Below are 21,510 nucleotides of genomic sequence, written 5' to 3'. Positions count from 1 at the left end.
TGAGGTAAATTTCTGGGAGGAAGGGGTGTAAGGCAAGGGATGTGTTCTAGTATCTCTATTTTAACATTTTAAATTCTTGCATAACTTTTTTAGATGAGCCATATGCTTGTTCTCTTGTTAGAGACACTTGGAAAATAAGAATTTATAATATAGATTATTTTTAAAAAAGATTTTATTTATTTGAGAGAAGGAGAAAGGGAGAGGGAGAGAGCAGGAGCGGTGAGGCAGAGGGAAAGGGAGAAGCAGACTCTCTGCTGAGCAGGGAGCCTGACATGGGGCTTGATCCCAGGACTTGGAGATCATGACCTGAGCAGAAGGTGGCAGATGCTTAACCAACTGAGTCACCCAGGCGCCCCACAGATTATTTTTATCTTTACAGACAGGGAGATAGAGGAGCCCAGTGGCTAAGGCAACAGCTTTGGAGTCAGGATACTTATACTGGGGCCCCGGCTTTGCCATGGACTAGCTGAGTGACTCTGGATAGGTTACGTAAGCTCTCTGAGCCTCCATTTTCTCATCAGTAGAAAGGGAAGAAGTAATAGCATCTACCTCATCGGGCTATCGTTGGGACTATATGAGTTAATGTACACAAATAACTAGAATGTGGCTGTACATAGTTAAGTACTCAATAAATGCTAGTCATCAGTATTATTGTTGGGGATTACCTGATATTTTATCATTGCCAGAAAGAAAGTGCAGAACAATTGTTCTAAAGCCAAATCCGCTATGTTTGTTGGAAAACCCCTTGTTTCTAACTTTATAGCTTTATGGTTTATAGCTAAAGTACATCACTTAATTTGTCTGTCTAGCAACTGTTAAACCCTGGAGGTGAAGTTGTGCTGTAAAAAGTCAGATGTCCTATGAATACTGATTTCTTTTTTGTAATGGCTGAGGTGGACGTTTGGTTGCATCTTACGTAAAAACTTTTACGTAAAGTTCATAGGGCAGGCTAAAGTTCATAGGGCTATGGAACAAACCCAAGTTATTTCTGGGGGGGATCAGAGCCCGGGAACAGGAGCCTTTTTTGTCTCACCTCTGAGTGGAGGTGAGGTGACCTGCTCCTCATCATAGCTCAGCTCCCACATGAGGAGTTCAGATGATGGCTAAAACACATGACTCTGCATATGGCTCGTTTTAATGGTGTCGGAAGATAGCAACAATCCAGGTAATTTTAGGGACTATAATCTAAAGATCATGATTAAAAACTGAGCTGAGAAAAAAAGATTACAGAGGTTTCTTGAAGAATATGAAGCTCATCCATTATTCGATACTCTAAACAGCTCTTTCAAAACTATCTGTGGTGAAGGACTTTCTGTGCCCCCAGTTTTTTGTTTTAAATTTCCAATCTACTGTAAGATCAATATTGTATAAAATATAATAAAATTATCACAGCATTTTCTTCGTCTAATAGTTTCTAAATTACTCTCAATTTCTATATTTAGCTCTTCAAGAACCAGTCTCAAAAAAGCTTACAGACTGGTACCAGTCCTGGAATGACACTGAGTAGCCCCAACTCAGAAATCTTCCTTTGGAATAAACCAGACCATCTGAGAGCTGTATACCTGGATTGTATCCAAGTGGCTACCCTGGAGAAATGCTTTTTCTAAACTGCATTTTGGTGAAATATCACTGGTTTTCTATTGGAGAATCTTTCTTTCTTTCTTTATTTAAAGACTTTATTTGACAGAGAGAGACACAGCGAGAGAGGGAACACAAGCAGGGGGAGCGGGAGAGGGAGAAGCAGGCTTCCCGTGGAGCAGGGAGCCCGATGCGGGGCTCAATCCCAGGACCCTGGGATCATGACCTGAGCCGAAGGCAGTCGCTTCACCGACTGAGCCACCCAGGCGTCCCATGGAGAATCTTACTTTAAAAAGAAAACCCTATCAAATTTTCTGCTGTACTATTTTAAGGATATTTTGGAAAATGATATCAAATGCATTTTGCTTCCCTATGGGCTTTGTAGCAGGAAGAGTTGTACTTTTCCTAGCGACTGATTCCTTTCACTTACAGACAGTCTGGGTCTTGGTTACTGATTGCAGTTTTCTGAGTTCCTAAACCTTAGAGTCTAATGTGTGGTCCACTTCCAGCATGTGCTTGGCATGTCATAGTATCCATTTTATTTCATGTTTACTTCATGCCTGTGTTACTTAACTTTATTTTCCTAATATATTTTTGAATTAAAATTTCTTGCTGTATTAAAGGTATATACGTCTCATATTCCTTCCCCTTGAGGGTAAGACTATCCTATAAACACATAATGAATGGACAATGCAGAGTACGGCAGACGCTCTGTGCTCCACGATGTGGCCTAAATTTGCACCAGCTCCTTCAGCCACGGTGGTAGCAGCGTACCATTACCAAGTTTCTATCAAGTGCTTGTCCATCCAAACTCCTAAAACTCTTCTGTCAGTACTACAGACTGTTGCTCCCTGCTTACTACTTGATTGAGACTGATTTCTGAATATCAATGCAGAGTTTTGTGATTAAATATCAACTTCCATTTCTGCTCTGCATTGTAATCTCTCGTGTGATGCATGCTTCCCAATTCCATATCAGCACCAGGTCTGACAGATCCACATCCTATATAACTGCAATAGGACCATATGACATTCATTCTGTACATGAATCTTGCTCTAAATTTTATTTTCCCTCTTCTACCCCAATCTCAACATTTAAGAAAACTCCCTTGAATTAGCTAGATCTCTATCAATAACTTCAAATCATCTGTAGCAAGAAAGCAGGTCATTAAAAATATATTCTTGATGAAAATTTTTTGATAGCCCAGAAGTTAATAAATAGGATTTTGTGGCAGACTGCAAAAGACAACTTCTTATTTCCAGGAATATTAAAGTGTGAAAATAAATAAATGTTTTTGCAAGAATTTTGGTTTAAACAAATTGGTAACTTTAACATTATTTAGCCCTCAACAAACAAGACAGTGAAACTTCTAGAAATGTAGTTCCAAAATAAAACACAGGTATCACACCAGTCACCTCTCACAAAACCACCCACTGTACTCTTTTTGTAGGATGTCTATAAGATGTAAATGTCAATACAATCATTTTCACAAAATAAGCAGTGTGCAGACACCCATCATTTCTCATTAATTAGAAAACAGTTTTTTTTCACTACTATTTAAATCTAAAATAACATACCAAAATTAATCAGATGAATAGATGTCATAGTGCAATGTGAGATGCTACCAAGTTTTCATTACAGCTTTTGTTGAAGTAGAGCCCCTAAAGACACGCAAATGCAGCTCTTTTTGTTTCTAAGTTTCTAAAACAGACATTTTTGATAATATAATATCATTTTGTAAGTAAAATTTAGACAAGAATGTGGAATAGAAAGATGAAATGATAGGTGAACCCATTTTTCTTCTAAATTTTCAATGCTGCCCTGTCTGGGTGACTCCACATCACCCTTGACCACTTCCTATCTGGAGTTTCCACTTCTATTTCTCTCACGTACAGAACGTCTTTGCGTCCTTACTTTCTTGTGCAAATCGTACCTCTATTTCCTTTTTCATTCCTAGTTAACTGTGCAAAAGAGGCAATGAAATTAGTATTCCTCAGAAAGCTCAAGGAGGTTGTACTTCTTGTTAAAACATGCTATATTCTGATCAGGAAATTTGGAGTATGTCATATTATATTAGCTTAATATGCTTCAGTTAAAGATTAAGACTCCAATAAAATACTATTTATAAATAGAAAATTTCTCCAGGTTAGTCTTTATTCTACAAGAAAAGCAAAGAGTTTCTGACCATGTGTGTAGACCACATTATAAGGGATTTATTTATGACCACATATACTATGATATTCAAGGTGTAGAAAGAAAACAAATATTTACCACTGTGGATTCTTAAGTGCTCTTTTAGATGATGTTTGTATTTGAAAGCTTTTCCACATTCAGTGCACTTGAATTTACGATTACCCCCAGACTGTGTCACGTGTCTCTGTAAGAAAGAATTGATATTTTAATTATAGAGCAAAAAAGCTTTGGACATAAAGGAATAGCCAATCTGCTAAAAGTAATATTTTGGTGAATTCTGCTTCTCAAAGGCTTCAAATTGAGGCAGTCACAAAAATCTAACACTTGGAATATTACACCAAAAAGAAAGTGATAGTGGGATCAGAATTTTGACATAGAGAAAAATCTCTACTTGCTAGAGTATGAGAATCATACTTTATTGAGTAATACAGTATTTAGCACAAATAATATATACTTTACTAGAAACTAGAGATTATCTCTTCTGCAGCCAGGCTTTTTCCAGTAGTTTATCCTATCTCTTAGATGCTTGGTATTTCCAAAATGTACTTTAATCTGATGAATTTAAAAAATACTTCCATCTTTTCATCCAAATATGGAGTATTATAATAGCTTTCTGTCTGGTTTATCAAATTCTCACTTTTATATATTTCAAATATATTCTGCACCCTTAGATTTTTTTCCAGGTCCTGTTATTTTATTTATTTACTTTTATTTATCCATCATTAAATATATTATTAAAAAATGTTTTCCAGTCAAGTATAGTTGACAATGTTTCAGCATACAACACAGTGAGTCAAACAACTCCATATGTTATGCCATGCTCATCACAAGTGTCTACCATTTGTCACCACACAACACTACCCCAATACCACTGACTATATTCTCGATGCTGTACCTTTCATCCCCATGCCTTGTTCATTCTTTTTTTATTGTTATGTTAATCACCATACATTACATCATTAGTTTTTGATGTAGTGTTCCATGATTCATTGTTTGCATATAACACCCAGTGCTCCATGCAGTACATGCCCTCCTTAATACCCATCACGGTACTAATCCATCCTCCCACCCCCTTCCCCTCTAGAACCCTCAGTTTGTTTCTCAGAGTCCATCGTCTCTCATGGTTCGTCTCCCCCTCCGATTTCCCCCCCTTCATTCTTCCCCTCCTGCTATCTTCTTCTTCTTCTTCTTTTTTTTTTTTAACATATAGTGTATTATTTGCTTCAGAGGTACAGATCTGTGATTCAACAGTCTTGCACACTTCACAGCACTCACCATAGCACATACCCTCGCCTTGTTCATTTTATAACTGGAAGCCTGGACCTCCCACTCCCCTTCACCCGTTTTGCCCATCCTCTCCCTCCCGTGGCAACCACCAGTATGTTCTCTGTGTTTATGAGTCTGTTTCTGCTTTTTTTGTTTATTAGATTAACCATACAAAAGCACTGCTTGAATTGAATTCTATCATAAACCTCATAAACCATAAATTGCTCATAAACCTCCAAAGGCTCCCTTCATTAGCCCCTGAATATAGATTCTGAGTCTATACATTCCAAGTTTACCTGAGTTTCCAGGCTGATTCTTCACCAGTTCCCTATAAGAAGTTCATGCCTCAGTCACTTAGTGAGTCTCAGTTTTTTGCACATATACTACTCTACCTCCTTGCTTTGGTTTATACTATTCCTTATTTCTTGGCTATATTTCCCTATAATTATGATTATTAAGATTCCAGCCATACTTCAAAGGCTTAACTCAAGTACTTTCTACTTGCTTCATGCTCACCCTAGCTGGAATCTCCCTTCTTTTGTTTTTCATACAGGAAGGAAAGAGAATGAGTACTTACTCTGTATCAGGCCCTACTTCATCCAAACTCATGGTTATAAGCACCACATATATGGTGACAACTCCCAACAGGGTATCTCTAGACCTCCTCCCTCCCCTTAACTCCAGACTCTCCCAGCCAATTGAGACCTTGATACTGCCTGTTGGAAAGCAATGGGCATGTGAAACTTGCCACGATTAACCTGAACTCTTAATTTCCCTTCTGAGAGTCAGCTCTGCCTCTGGTGTTTCCTGTCTTTGTGAATGACACTTTCATTTATTTGATTATTGCTTAGGCCCTGAACTTTGGAGTAATCCTTGATTCCTCTCTTCCTTTGAACACCCTTACTCAATCCATCAGCAAGCCATCTGAATATACTCCACATCCAACATTCATCACTATGTCATGTCTGTCACCACCAGTGATTTCAAAGCCACCACCACCTTTGGCCTGGATTATAGCACTAGCCTCCAAATGGTCTCCTGCCTCTAAGTGGTCTCCCTGCTTCCACTCTTGTCTTTTTTGATCTACTCTCCAACCAACAGCCAGTGTTCCCTTAAAAATAAAAAGGAAATAAAGATAAAATTCAATATCCTTCAAAGGCTTCCCTGTCACACTGTAGAATAACATCAAAAGTCTCTATCATGGTCTATACAAGGCGGTGTATCATCCAGCCCCTAATACTTCTGGCCTCACCTATCTTTCTCCCCTTTATTCACACTGGCTTCCTTGCTATCCTTTGGGGATGCTGGACAGGCTTCTGCCTCAAGGCCTTTTCATGTTTCCCTCTGTTCCCTTTGACTGGAACACCCTCCCCCCAGTTGTCCTATGACTGGCTCCTTCCTTTCATTCGGGTCTTAGTTCAGATGTCCCATTCATAGAAAGGTCTTTCTATCCTTAAAAAAGTAGCAACTTTCTTCACTTTCTATCTTCTGCTTTATTTTTCTTCATACTACCTGTTCTTATATATCACCTGCTAATATATGCTCCTCCCCACTGTCTTGATCTTTGCTTATCTTTTTCATTATTGTGCCTTTAATACCTAGAATAGGGCCTGACATGTAATAGAAACACAAATGTTTAATGAATAAATTAATAATACATGGAAATGCTTATCTTTGAGTCATAGCATGCTTTTCAAACTCAAGTTTGCTGCCCTGTAACCTAAATTGTTTCCAAGACATACCGATCATATTTCCTCACATTATTGGTCCCCGTACTAATCACAGCTTCTTTCTGATTTTTGTCTGATCACATACTTCATATATAAAACCTACTACCTTTCACCCATCAGAAAAATCACGACAAAATTGGCTTTCATGCTCATCATTGATCTTACGATTTGTTTCTATAATGGCATCTCTCACTTTCACCATTAGCTATATCTGTGCTTTGCAGATCCTTTCTTTGACAATGGCCCTTGGTAGAGAAAGGATATGGGGGCAACAGGTGCCGTTTGGGTCTGCTCCCCAAATGTCACATGAATAGGCTCTTTTCCCAAGGCTTGACTGTACTGTAGTCATGTTAAGACTCTGAGATGGAAAAAGCACTCTTTTGCACTGTCCCTGATAAGACTTGCATAGGGGCAGATGGTAGATAGATGGTCTTTGTCTTGAGTAGTTCCTTCTCTGTATCGATTTCTTCCTTCTGTCGGTATTCTCCCCAATTTCAAGTGTTCCCTCATGGACTTATCCATTAACCTATCTAAGGAAATCTTGGTTTTATACTGCCTGATTGCTATCCTCTCCCCCTTTATTTTGTGATTTGGTGAGTGTTATTGCCAAAGTCCTGAGAAGATAGGTTGACCCTGCTTGATGATTCTGTTTCTGCCATAATTTTTTTGCTTGGTTTAGCCATCATCTTAGAAAGAGTCTAACTTGTTCTCTACGAGATACAGGACTTAGATTAGGTACATGCATAGGGCAGAGTTCTCAGAGATTCGCATTTATAGACAGTCATAATCCTCTGATACAAGAAACTGGACATGTGCCCCAACGATAACACATACCCTTAAAATACACTGTGCAGCTGAATATTTATTTGATTTTTAAAGTTAGAATCATGTTGATATTAATTTGATTGTTTAGAGTTGACACTTATGAGGATCTTATAAAAGAAGGACAACCGGCAAGAGTTTCTTAGCCTTTAATCTTTAAGTATAGAGCCAACAGTTCAAATGTAACTTAACTTACAGAAGAATAGTCTTGGTTTATACATCTAGAAATTGAGGCAAAGTGACATAGGAATAGAACCAACCATGTGAAAATTGAGTCTTCAGAATAAAAATGTTTAGAATCTAAACCTTAGATTCTTAGAGGAAGCAACTTCCCTTCCTACAGTAAACAGAACACAGTAACTTATACTGAGAATAAATAAAGTAGACTTTGGTTCCCAGAAAATTAACTTTTATTATTATTATTTGACTTTCTTCTCAGTTTGGTCAGTACTTAGTCATATGGTTTATGAAACCAGTATTTATTTTTCCTACACTGAGCATTTTGGTAGAATGCATTTTGAAATCTAGTTTTAAACTTAAGGGAAATATTTGTTACAGTATAAGCAAAATAATTAAATCAAGAAAGGAATCTTATCTGAAAAAGAATAAAAAAACTTAGTTACCTTGGAAATAATGTTCATACGTACTTTGTAACCCAGAAATGACCAGATAATTCAAATAATCACTTGCATTCTTGTAAGGCTGCAGGTAAGATGCTGTCTAGTACATCCTTTTAAGTATGTTAAAACCCTTGCCCTCTATGGATGGTTGATTTCACTTACTTGATCTCTTCCTGATTTATGTGACGTCATGTGACGTTCAAGTTGAGTTCTGTACGCAAAGGTGTAACTGCAGAGGGAGCAACTAAAATTATCTTCATTCTTTTCATGGCGATATTTAATGTGTTCTTTCAGAGAGGTAAAGCGTTTATAGCCTCTATCACAATATGGGCAGGTGAGTAACTGGGAGAATGCATCTGGTGTTCCTGTACAAGAAAGATCATATATTTTGAATTTAAAACATTCAAAAAATATTACCAAAGCTACCACTCAATCCCTATGCTTTGTGCCAGATATTATGCCACCCACTTTATATTGGATCCTTAAAACAATACAATGATACTCATCTCTATTTCATACAAGAGAAAACAGGAGGCTCAGAAAGGCTAAATAACTTAAAAGTCACACGGCTAGTAAATCAGAAAGGAGCTGTGATTAGTATGGGGACCAATAATGTGAGGAAATGTGATCGGGATGTCTTGGAAGCAATTTAGGTTACAGGGTAGCAAACTTTTAGGATACCGGCATAAAACAACGAAAAGTAAACCTGAATATCCGACATAGTAAGTGAATTATAGAATGAACAGGCTTGAAAGTTAAATAAAAATCTTTGTTTCTGTTTTTGAAAAATATTGGATGTTTGCTTATTTAAAGGAATCACTTTTTTTTTTTTTTTTTAGCAAAGAAGGCTTGTCACGTAAGGAAAAAAAATTATCTTCTTAGAATTCTTATAATAAGCTTAAGGTAGCGATTCAGGACTACTAAAAAATCCAACCTATGTCTATTTTTTTGACCTGTCTGTAATTTCCTTATGTATCTGCGACTGTGAATATGCTTATTAAAAAAACCTCTAATTTTTGTATCCTAAACTTCCTTTGCTAGGTAGCATAACATTACAGACTAATAGTAGTACTTGATATAAAACCTTTGAAAAATCTCCTTTATTTGTGCCCCACTGATTCAGAGTTTGTGACAGTTCAACCTGCTGAGGTAAAGTTTGCCCTTTCACAATTTATGAAGTGCAGGAAAGCATCCTGAATCCACTAAAACTTTAAAAACTTAAGGGCTTCTGAGGATAATCAGATGTTACTGGTGTGACAGAATGTCTACTGTGAAATACTTTATTAGCTGTACACCTGAAAGTAATGACTACCTGAATTAAAAACAGATTCTCGAATTCAAATGTTTTATTAATTCAGAATGATTAGGGCCCCAATTTTTATGGGACTTTACTGTGTTGATTAGTAACAATGGACTATACAAAGTTTAACCTTATTTGGTCTGTGCAATGAAACATTTTTTTTAAGTTCTCATTATTTTCTTTCATGAGGCTTCTTGAAAAACTTTTTGGTACATAAACATTTACATATGTACATAAATACATATATATTAAAATTTTTAAATTTCCTTTCCATATTTATTGTAACCTACAGCTTCTTCAGGTGAAATGTTAACAAATTTTCCGTAAGGAAAAAAACTGGGGTGTGTGGGTGGGTGGGTGGCTCAGTTGGTTAAGTGTCCGACTCTTGGTTTCAGCTCAGGTCATGATCTCAGGGTCATGACTTCGAGCCCTGCATCAGGCTCCACGCTCAGTGCAGACTCTGCTTGGGATTCTCTCTTCCTCCCTCTCCCCCCCTCCCTGTTCTCTCTCTAAATAAATCAATAAAATCTTTAAAAAAAGAGAAAAAAACCCTGAAAATCAAAGTAGAAATGGCAGGGCCCTACAGGATTACAATGCCTAGAACTGTAGACTCTCCAAATATGCAAATAGATCAACACAACACTATTCATAAAGCTATAATGCTGTGTCCCCAGGGGCAATAATCTAGTCTTCAAAAATGTGTCCTTTTGGCACAGTGGAGGATTCAGTCCTAGAGTGCCCTACCTCTATTTCCTTTGTCACTGATTTAGTTACAGGAAATCCTATCTATTTTGAGGTGAAACTTCTATTTCTGCTTTTTCATAACTGATTCCTGATTTAAGGAAGGTACAGTTGACTCTTTGCAATGGAATCTATTTTGTTTTCTATACCATTCTTCTCAATTTCCTTCAAAAATTTAAAGTTGATTGATACAATAACATTTACTTATAGCACCAAAAAAGTTGAAATACTTATGCATAAATTTAACAAAGATATGTGTAAGATTTATATGAGGAAAACTGTAAAATTCTGATGAACAAAATCAAAGAACTAAATAAATGGAGAGACATTCAATGTTCAATATTGTCAAGATGCCAGTTTTTCCCAACTTGATTCAGTGGAATTCCAATTCAAATTTGGAAAGTCCTTTTATGGATACTGACAAACATTCTAAAGTTTATATGGAGAGGCAAAAGACCCAGAATAGCCAACACAACATGGAAGGTGAAAAATAAATGGAGGACTGACACTCCCTGACTTTAAGACTTACTATAAAGCTATAGTAATCAAAACAGTGTGCTATTGGTGTAAGAATACAGAAATACAGTGGAACGGAGAGCCAGAAATATCCTCATAAATATAGTCAACTGGTCTTTGACAAAGGAGCAGAGGCAATACAATGGAGTAAAGATAGTCTTTGCAACAGTGGTAATGGAACAGGAAACAAAAGCAAAAATGAACTATTGGGACTTCATCAGTATAAAAAGCTTTTGGCACAGCAAAGGAAACAATCAACAAAACTAAAAGGCAATGTACAGAATGGGAGAAGATATTCCCAAATGACGTATCAGATAAAGGGCTAGTGTCCAAAATCCATAAGGAACTCAAATTCAATACCCAAAAAAACAAAAAAATCCAGTCAAGAAATGGGCAGAAGACATGAACAGACATTTCTCCAAAGAAGACATACAAATGGCTAACAGACACATGAAAAAATGCTCAATATCACTCATCATCAAGGAAATACAAATCAAAACCACAATGAGATACCACCTCACATCAGTCAGAATGGCTAAAATTAACAAGTCAGGAAAGGACAGATGTTGGCGAGGATGCGGAGAAAAGGGAACCCTCCTACAATGTTGGTGGGAATGCAAGCTGGTGCAGCCACTCTGGAAAACAGTACAGAGGTTCCTCAAAAGGTTAAAAGTAGAACTACCCTATGACCCAGCAAGCAATTGCACTACTAGGTATTTATCCAAAGGATACAAAAATAGTGATTTGAAGGGGCACATGCACCCCAATGTTTATATCAGCAATGTCCACAACAGCCAAACTATGGAAAGAGCCCAGACGACTCATCAACAGATAAATGGATAAAGAAGATATGGTATATATAAGTTCAATGGACTATGACTCAGCCATCAAAAAGAACGAAATCTTGCCATTTGCAATGACGTGGATGGAACTACAGGGTATCATGCTAAGCGAAATAAGTCAGAGAAAGACCAATACCATGATTTCACACATATGTGGAATTTAAGAAACAAAACAGATGAACATAGGGGAAGGGAAGGAAAAATAAAATAAGATAGAAACAGAGAGGGAGGCAAACCATAAGAGACTCTTAGCTCTAGAAACAAACAGAGGGTTGCTGGAGGGAAGGTGGATGGGGGGATGGGGTAACTGGGTGATGGGCATTAAGGAGGGCACTTGATGTAATGAAAACTGGGTGTTATATGTAACTGATGAATCACTAAATTCTACCCCTGAAACTAATAATACAATATATATTAACTAAAATGAATTTAAACACAAAATAAAAAAAATAGTAATGGAACAACTGAACATTCAGGACATGCATAAAAATGAATCTAGACACAGACCTTACACCCTTCACAAAAATTAACTCAAAATGGGTCACAAACCTAACTGTAAAGTGCAAAACTATAAAGCTCCTAGAAATAGGGGAAAACCTTCATGACCCTAGGTATGACACTGCCTTTTTAGATATAACACCAAAGAAAGAATTGACAAGCTGGACTTCAGTAAAATGAAAACTCTGTCCTGTGAAAGATGATCCCAAGAGAATTAGAAGACAAGTCACAGACTGGGAAGAATATTTGCAGAAGACACATCAGATTAAGGGCTATTATCCAAAATATACAAAGGACTCCTAAAATTCAACAATAAAAAAATCAATTAACTTGATTAAAAAATAGTCCAAAGACCTTAGAAGACACCTCACCAAAGACGACATACAGATGGCAAATATAGATGCTCCACATCATATGTCATCAGGCAGAAGCAAATTAAAACAAGATACCACGACACACCTATCAGAATGGCCAAAATCCAGAACACTGACACCACAACATGCTGGCAAGGATGTGGAGTAAAAGAAACTCACACTGCTGGTGAGGATGCAAAGTGGCACAGCCTCTTTGGAAGACAGTCTGGCAGTTTCTTACAAAAGTAAACATACTCTTACTAGAGGATCCAGCATATGCACTCCTTGGTATTTACCCAAATGAGTTGGAAAACTTATGTCTATACAAACATCTGTACATGGATGTGTATAGCAACTTTATTCATAATTGCCAAAGCTTGGAACCAAGGTGTCCTTCAGTAGGTGAATGGGTAAATACACTATGGTATATCCAGACAACAGAATATTATTCAGCACTTAAAGGAAATGAGCTATCAAGCCATGAAGATATATGGAGGAAACTTAAATGCATATTACTAAGTGAAAAAAGCCAACTTAAAAGGTTACATGCTGTATAATTCCAACTAAATGACATTCTGGGAAAGGCAGAACTATGGAGACACAAAAAGATCTGTGGTTTCCAGGGGTGAGGGGAGGTGGGGAAAGATGAATAGGCAAAGCATAGAGGATTTTTAGGGCAATTAAAATACTCCATGAGATATTATGATGATAGATACATGTCATTACCTATTTGTCCAAACCCAAAGAATGTACAACATCAAGAATGAACCCTAAGGTAGATTATGGACTTTGGGTGTTTTCTGATGAGTTATGTTGATAATGGGAGAAGCTATGCACATTAGGGGGCAAAGGGTACATGGGAAATACCTGTACTTCTGTCTTACTTTTTTGGTAAGCTTTAGGCTTCTCTAAATATGTCTTTTTAAAAAGTTGATTATTTAAATATTAAGTTAAATCTATCCATTAAACTGGGAACCCTGGAAAAATCAAACCAGATTTAGGATCTTAATACTTTAAATATCCTTCAACATTCCAAGTGACTTCTTAGTTCTTGGTGCAGATCTTGCATAAAATTTCTTACAGGAATATTTGTATGTGATTGTCATCTGTTTCTAGCATGGAAGGAGGGAATGGTAGCCTGTTTCCTTTCAGGAGAGTATGAACATATTAGAACTGCATTTTATCACTTTTCACATACTGGCTGTTCATATCAGAATAGACTAGAGCAAATATAAAAAACCTCATTTGTCTCCAAATCGGTATGTTTTGAACAAATCATATTTTGCTTGCCAGAATAGTGGAAAAAAAATCAAGCGGCAGTTAAAGGTCATCCTAGCTCCATTTCTACTTGCTGCCATGTGGGTGAATGCAAATCAACATCCAGGTATTGTTCTTTTATTTATTTATTTATTTATTTTATTTATTATTATTATTTTTTATTATGTTATGTTAATCACCATACATTACATCGTTAGTTTTTGATGTAGTGTTCCATGACTCATTGTTTGCGTATAACACCCAGTGCTCCGTGCAGAACGTGCCCTCTTTAACGTACCCATCACCGGGCTAACTCATCCCCTCACCCCCTCAATTTGTTTCTCAGTCCATCGTCTCTCATGGTTCGTCTCCCCTCCAATTTCCCCCCCTTCATTCTTCCCCTCCTGCTATCTTTTTTTTTTTTTTAACATATAATGTATTATTTGTCTCAGGGGAAGAGGTCTATGATTCATCAGTCTTACACAATTCACAGTGCTCACCATAGCACATACCCTCCCCACTGTCTATCACCCATCCCTCCCACCCCCACCACTCTAGCAACCCTCAGTTTGTTTCCTGAGATTAAGAATTCCTCATATGGCTAAAATTAACAAGTCAGGAAACGACAGATGTTGGCGGGGATGTGGAGAAAGGGGAACCCTCCTACACTGTTGGTGGGAATGCAAGCTGGTGCAGCCACTCTGGAGAACAGTATGGAGGTTCCTCAAAAAGTTGAAAATAGAGCTACCATATGATCCAGCAATTGCACTACTGGGTATTTACCCCAAAGATACAAATGTAGGGATCCGAAGGGGTATGTGCACCCCGACGTTTATAGCAGCAATGTCCACAATAGCCAAACTGTGGAAAGAGCCAAGATGTCCATCGACAGATGAATGGATAAAGAAGGTGTGGTATATATATATATATATATACACACACACACACACACACACACACACACACACACAATGGAATATTATGCAGCCATCAAAAGGAATGAGATCTTGCCATTTGCAACAATGTGGATGGAACTGGAGGGTGTTATGCTGAGCGAAATAAGTCAATCAGAGAAAGACATGTATCATATGATCTCACTGATATGAGGAATTCTTAATCTCAGGAAACAAACTGAGGGTTGCTGGAGTGGGGGGGCGGTGGCTGGGTGATAGACATTGGGGAGGGTATGTGCTATGGTGAGCGCTGTGAATTGTGCAAGACTGTTGAATCACAGATCTGTACCTCTGAAACAAATAATGCAATATATGTTAAGAAAAAAAAAAAGAAGATAGCAGGAGGGGAAGAACGAAGGGGGGAATCCGAGGGGGAGACAAACCATGAGAGCCAATGGACTCTGAAAAACAAACTGAGGGTTCTGGGGGGGGTGGGAGGATGGGTTAGCCTGGTGATGGGTATTAAAGAGGGTACATACTGCATGGAGTACTGGGTGTTATATGAAAACAGTGAATCGTGGAACACTACATCAAAAACTAATGATGTAATGTATGGTGATTAACATAACAATAAAAAATTTTAAAAAAAGAATTCCTCATATCAGTGAGGTCATATGATACATGTCTTTCTCTGATTGACTTATTTTACTAAGCGCTTCACTGCAGTGGCCTTACCACGGTACACAGGAGATGCCACTGTTATCGTAAACATTTTCCTTTCATTAAAGAGATTATTTTCTATGGGCACCTGCCACAAATGTTAGATTTCAGAAATGTTCCCTAGAGTAGAGTAGGTTCCCATCGTACAGCTATGGAAATAATAATCCTGTCAAGATGAAAACAAAAACAACTGTGAAGCTCCACTTACCACTGTCATCATGACCACTGGCTTCTGGGGTGCCCTGCCTCTGGTCCTCTTCAGGTGCCTCAGGGTAAATGACAGCAGTGTCTTGTTGTTGCAGGAACTCTTCAACATTAGGATCATGGTTTTGTTCATTTTCTGCATCTGAGTCACATTCATCATCTTTTACTAAAAGAAATGCATACTTTATAGAAAGCAGTTTCACCACCAAGTTGTTACAAAGCTTTGCTAAATAAGAAATTATTTACCTTAAGAGAATATACACTATTGTTCTTGAATTTGTAGGAAATATTTACCGAAAAGTAAAAACAAAATTCACTCATTCTATTGTCCACTATTAAGAAGTCCTTTAGAAAGCATTATAAAAGTCTTGAAATTTTCACGATATCCCTTTTAAACTTTAGAGTGTACTTCTAGTCTATGTGACTGATAAACAAGACACAGAAAAGGTAATATAGTTGACTGAACTCTTAATTTCTCAATCAAGGATAAAGCAAGGAAAAAAAGGAGAAAACCTTAGTTCTCAAACCTTAGTCCCTCCTAGCAACCTACTGGGTATTTACTTAGAGTTGTAGCTTAAATCTGAATTGTGTTCAATTTATTTTTTTTAAGATTTTATTTATTTATTTGACACAGAGAGAGAGACAGTGAGAGAGGGAACACAAGCAGGGGGAGTGTGAGAGGGAGAAGCAGGTTTCCCACCGAGCAGGGAGCCCGATGCGGGACTCGATCCCAGGACCCTGGGACCATGACCTGAGCCGAAGGCAGACGCTTAACGACTGAGCCACCCAGGTGCCCTGAATCATGCTCAATTTATATCACTTTCAAGTGCAGTTATGTGACTTCTTAAAAACAGTGTCAATAATTATCTATAGTTGGAAAAATTTCTAGTAAGAGTCAGGAGTATCAAATCATCTCCTCTATATTCATATCTAAACAAGGAGGTAAACAAGGCTACTCTTCCTTTCATTCTGCTTCAATAAATGTTTAACAGTGGGCTTAGGGCAGAGGCATTTTTCCTTCAGTTGGAAAGGTTCAAGAGATAATGGAAGGCTTTCACTTTGAGAAGGTGACCCAGAGTGCTGCTGAGTTTCTAAAGCAGTACTGCTGCACCACGGTTTCCCTCCCATTTCCTCCACTGGCTCCAGAGGACAGTGTCTCCTCCGTGCTGGTGGTAACTGTGATGGGTTGTATGGCTCCCAGGTGTCTCAGGACTGACTTCTTTATACACTTCAGGCTGAACTGTCAGTTCTATATTTGTAAAACAGCATTTCTCAGCAGACTAAAATTGGGCCAAATTAAAATGCTGAGGTGTGGGCATGTTTTTGTGTAACAGTTATTGAAACAATCTTGCTAAATCTCCTGCACAGTGGTAGTAAGTGAACTCCTCAGGGCAGCTGCTGTTTAAAATCTTAAAGCCAATGACATTATAGTAATGGTGACCCACCATTTTCCCCTCCTTCTTAATACAGCCAATAACTATCAATTATTTAGCAATGGGTTACTGGATCCAGGTGAGTGAAGACTCTTTAAGAGGAAAGCTGGTACTGTGGGTTTTAAGGGAGTCTGTTTCCAAATCCTCAACTTCTGTGTATATTTTTTCTTAGAATCTGGAAGGTTTCTCTCTACTCTCCCCTTTCCACAGTATCCTTTGCTCAAACTTAAAAGGAAGAAGAGAAGGGGTGCCTGGGTGGTTCAGTGGGTTAAGCATCTGACTCTTGATTTCAGCTCAGGTCATGACCTCAAAGTTGTGAGATTATGCCCTGCATCGGGCTCTGTGCTCAGCTGGGAGTCCGTTTGTCCCTCTCCCTCTGCTTCCCCTACCCCACCCCTGTTCATGTTGGTGTTGTCTCTCTCTCAAATAAATAAATGAAATCTTTAAAAAAAGGAAGAAGAGCGGTACCTGGGTGGCTCAGTCGGTTAAGTGTCTGCCTTCTGCTCATCATGATCTCAGGGTCCTGGGATCAAGCCCCCCTTGGACTTTCTGCTCAGTGAGGGGTCTACTTCTCCCTCTCCCTCTGCCCTGCCCCCCACCCCTGCTCTCTCTCTCAAATAAATAAATAAAATCTTAAAAAAAAAAGGAAGAAGAAAAAAGCCATATCCCAGTACATTAATATGGTGCATTGCCTTGGAGTGTAAAAACCTCCAGGTTGCCAAAGGAAAAAATTCAAAATACTGATTGAGGAAAACTTTCTTTTCTTTTTTTCTTTCTTTTTTTTCCCCTCTTTATTTTTAAAGATTTATTTATTTATTTATTTGAGAGCGAGAGCGAGAAGGAGCAGGGGGAGGGGCAGAGGGAGAAGCAGACTTCCTGCACAGAGGGGAGGGGAGTGCTCCATCCAAGGATTCCAGGATCATGACCTGAGCTGAAGGCTTAAGGGACTGAGCCACCCAGGCACCCTGGGAAAACTTTCTTATTGATTAATCAAGACAACCTAAAACCACCACAGGTCTTCCAATTTTTCCTGTTTACATGGATTTCTATCAGGGGTAAAGCATGGCAATTTTCTGAAATGGGGATATTTTGGCTCTAGTTAGGAAGCTCTGAAATCAGCTATATAATAATATGGCCAGAGGGAGTGAGAGTAGTTTTCCTTTAATGATCTCATCTGTTCCATTCCCTAACTATTATTAAAAATTTCATTGCTCTTCAGGAGCCTGGTCAGAGTATTCTCAAAAATCATTCCTACAATCTGTTATTAGCTGGAAAAATAAGCATTTTTGAATAGCTAAAGCAGTCCAAGTCAGTGTCACTGACTCTTTTCAATGTAACTTCAAAATTTCAAGTTAAACTAAATAAAACTCATGAGTGAAATTTATATTTTATGTGATTTATTATCAATTCCATATAGATTACAAGATGCTTAAAATATTTTTATCAAATTATATTTATTTCTATTAAAGTCTTCACTTATAAAAAATTTATAGTTTTCTACATCCTATTAAGTATGTGTGTATATATGTGTGTATATAGGCTAGATGCTAGAGTAATGAGTTTTTAAATAGTATACATTTTGCAGCATTATATAGTCTGTATTTTATACATGAACCTTGCATCTTCAATAAGTTAGAAGTTTACCTATGTACTGACTGGTTCTAAATGTACTACTCATTTGGAGACAAAAATTTTTATAACTAAAAAAAATTATATTAGATATAAATAATCTTCATCTCACTATTGAATAATCTATTTTTTAAAAAAATTATTAGTTTTTAATTTTAATTCCAGTCTAGTTAATAAATAGCATAATATTAGTTTCAGGTGTACAATATAGTGATTCAACAATTCTATACAACACCTGGTGCTCATCACAACAAGTGCCCTCCTTAATCCCCTTCACCTATTTAACCCATCCCTCCACCCATCTCCCTTCTGGTAACCATCAGTTTGTTCTCTATAGTTAAGTGAATAATCTATTTTTTTTAAAGATACATCTATTTATGCTTTGTATATTCCTCATTATTTATAATTTATATATTTTTCATAAAGGAAATTTTTACAAAATCTCTCAAATTGTGTATTGACAAAATTATTTGAATTAGAAAAATGAAAATACACTTTTTTCTTGACAGAAAGTCTGATAAGGCTGATTGGTATAACAGTAATACCTGGCTTTGCTAGTTAGGTAATTAGGTACAAAATTTCCAGAAACTGAATGAACTAATAAGTTTGTAGCTCTAAGGCATTAATGAGAATATTATTATCTCATGTGGTAAGATAAAAGGATTTTTACACAAAATGTATTGGCAAAAGGTACCGAAATTAACAATATTTCAATTTTCCTAACCATTTCTGAATATATTAATCAAGGTGCCTCTAAGTGAGAGGAAGAAATAACAAAGGTCAAGAACAGGTAGCATAAGTACTTCGAGAAGTGTTGGCAAAGCTGTTTTGGTATATGTCCCAGAAAATCAGGGAGTGAAAGATTCTGTGACTGGAAGAGTCTAGTGAAGGAATCTTGAGCAAATTAGACAGCTTTGAATTTTTGCTTTCAACAGAATTGAAGAAGCATTTAATACAACTGTCAGTTAACAGGACATTAAAAGTATTTTTTTTTTTTAAAGATTTTATTTATTTGATAGAGAGAGACACAGCGAGAGAGGGAACACAAGCAGGGGGAGTGGGAGAAGGAGAAGCAGGCCTCCCGCCAAGCAAGGAGCCCGATGCGGGGCTCGATCCCAGGACCCTGGGATCATGACCTGAGCCGAAGGCAGACGCTTAACCGACTGAGCCACCCAGGCGCCCCTAAAAGTATTTTTATTGATATATAACTGCACATCATTCTAAGGATGTATAAAGAATGAAAGTAAATCAGTTATCACAAAAATGTATTTCACCTTTTTATTTATGAGAATAAGGTTATCTGAGTGCTAAACAAAACAAGAAACAGAATTAATCCTGAACATTTTTTCTTCTAGAAATAAGGAACATTGGGGAACTTGGGGGGGGGGCTCAGTCGGTTAAGCGGTTGCCTTTGGCTCGGGTCATGATCTCAGGGTCCTGGGATTGAGTCCCGCATCGGGCTCCCTGCTCAGCAGGGAGTCTGCTTCTCCCTCTGCTTCTCCCCTCCCTTGCTCATGCTCTCTCTCAAATAAATAAATAAAATCTTAAAAAAAGGAGAAATAAGTAACATTAAACTATTGATAAATGAACTAACTGAAGAATACTTCAGCTCCTTCAATCTCATTTCCAGTAACAATTTTTTGGTAATAATTATGTTAAAATTTGTAATGTATTTATGTTGTGGTCAACTGTGTAGTACTGATAATTATAAAGCAAAATTTCTCGTCTAAAGACAGATAAACTTACATATTTAAATAGTAGAGAGATGAGCAAATACATAGAAACATAATAATTTGGCTTTCTTTAGATATGACAAAACTCAGAGCTGACTGTGAAATATAAAATTACTTTGGACTACAGGTCTATATGACCATAACCATTTATCGAAGTGTAGAATTATAGGGTTATAATCACAAATTAGAGAGAGAGGCAAACATTTAATATAAAGATTAAAAATTATTTAGCTATATTTTTCCACTAGAATCATGACCTGAGCCACTCTCATGTGTGAAATCCATTTGACGGTATTTCTGATCAGCTGTCCTCAGGCTTCTTCCTAACTTTACCTTCCATTTTTCAAACTTTGTAAAACTATTAACTATATAAACAAAAAAGGGATGCTCAGAAGGAACAAAGGATGTTTTGGGTGAATTTTTCACTCTCTGAATACTAAGCTGAGAGTACAGTTCTCTTAACTTCATGAATTACAAAAGGAAATCAGCTGAAGAAAGGACCTGACAAAGTTCTGAACTAATGATCGTGACCTTTGTACAATGCTTTTGTTTACTTTGTCAGCACATTATTCCCTAGAAGTCAAGGAAGTAACAGAAGCAAAGGCAAAACATAATTTTTAAGTTTAAATGCTCAAAAGCCTCAACCGTCCAATTTCTATCCTTCTTCCCTTAAAACTACACTTATCAGGGCTTTATTAAATGTTTGCTTACTCCTAACTCCCCATGTTCCAGCAGGGAAATAATGCAGCAGGGATCATCTTCCACTGGGTGGGGGAGACCTCACATTTCAGCAACAATTTAAGTTAATACAAGGTTACTTTACCTTCCAGATGTGATTATTTTGGGGAGGGGGTGGTTAAGGGAATTTATATACTACTCAGTATTAAATGAAAGAATTTATTTTTGTAGTGAAGAGCAAAGCGTGAGGTAAAATACTGACACTTGGAATTGTGAATTTTTTTTTGATAGCATTTTGCCTAAAAGGGCAAATGATCTTCTGTAACTCTGGTAATGTAAAGCATCTAACTTTAACATTAGGTGAAAGAGTAATAAGCAGCATTCTTTCATGTTCATTAAGACTATTTTAACTAATAATACCGAGTTTAAATATTTTATATAATGTGTAAGTTAGCATGACAAATATTTGATAACAACATATTTGAATACATTATTCATTCAAGT

The 21,510-nt window shown here is 37.3% G+C and overlaps 1 protein-coding gene across 11 annotated transcripts in view; it reads right to left on the bottom strand.

Annotated features, from left to right (window-relative positions):
- The window catches only part of ZEB1 (zinc finger E-box binding homeobox 1), a 185,575-nt gene that overhangs the window by 9,460 nt on the left and 154,605 nt on the right, over positions 1 to 21,510 (bottom strand). For all 11 annotated transcript variants that reach the window (XM_064591905.1, XM_064591906.1, XM_064591907.1 and 8 more), the window contains 3 exons: positions 15,538 to 15,699; positions 8,372 to 8,574; positions 3,850 to 3,955 (listed from right to left, as the gene is read on the bottom strand). In XM_064591905.1, the coding sequence (XP_064447975.1) occupies positions 3,850 to 3,955; positions 8,372 to 8,574; positions 15,538 to 15,699 (471 nt within the window). The remainder of the gene's footprint in view (positions 1 to 3,849; positions 3,956 to 8,371; positions 8,575 to 15,537; positions 15,700 to 21,510) is intronic.

This window comes from Mirounga angustirostris, unplaced genomic scaffold (genome assembly GCF_029215605.1).
Source record: "Mirounga angustirostris isolate CCGP_5_RB_7025 unplaced genomic scaffold, mMirAng1.0.hap1 SCAF_5, whole genome shotgun sequence".
Classification (NCBI taxonomy): domain Eukaryota; kingdom Metazoa; phylum Chordata; class Mammalia; order Carnivora; family Phocidae; genus Mirounga; species Mirounga angustirostris.
This window is presented reverse-complemented; position numbering and strand designations above follow the sequence as displayed.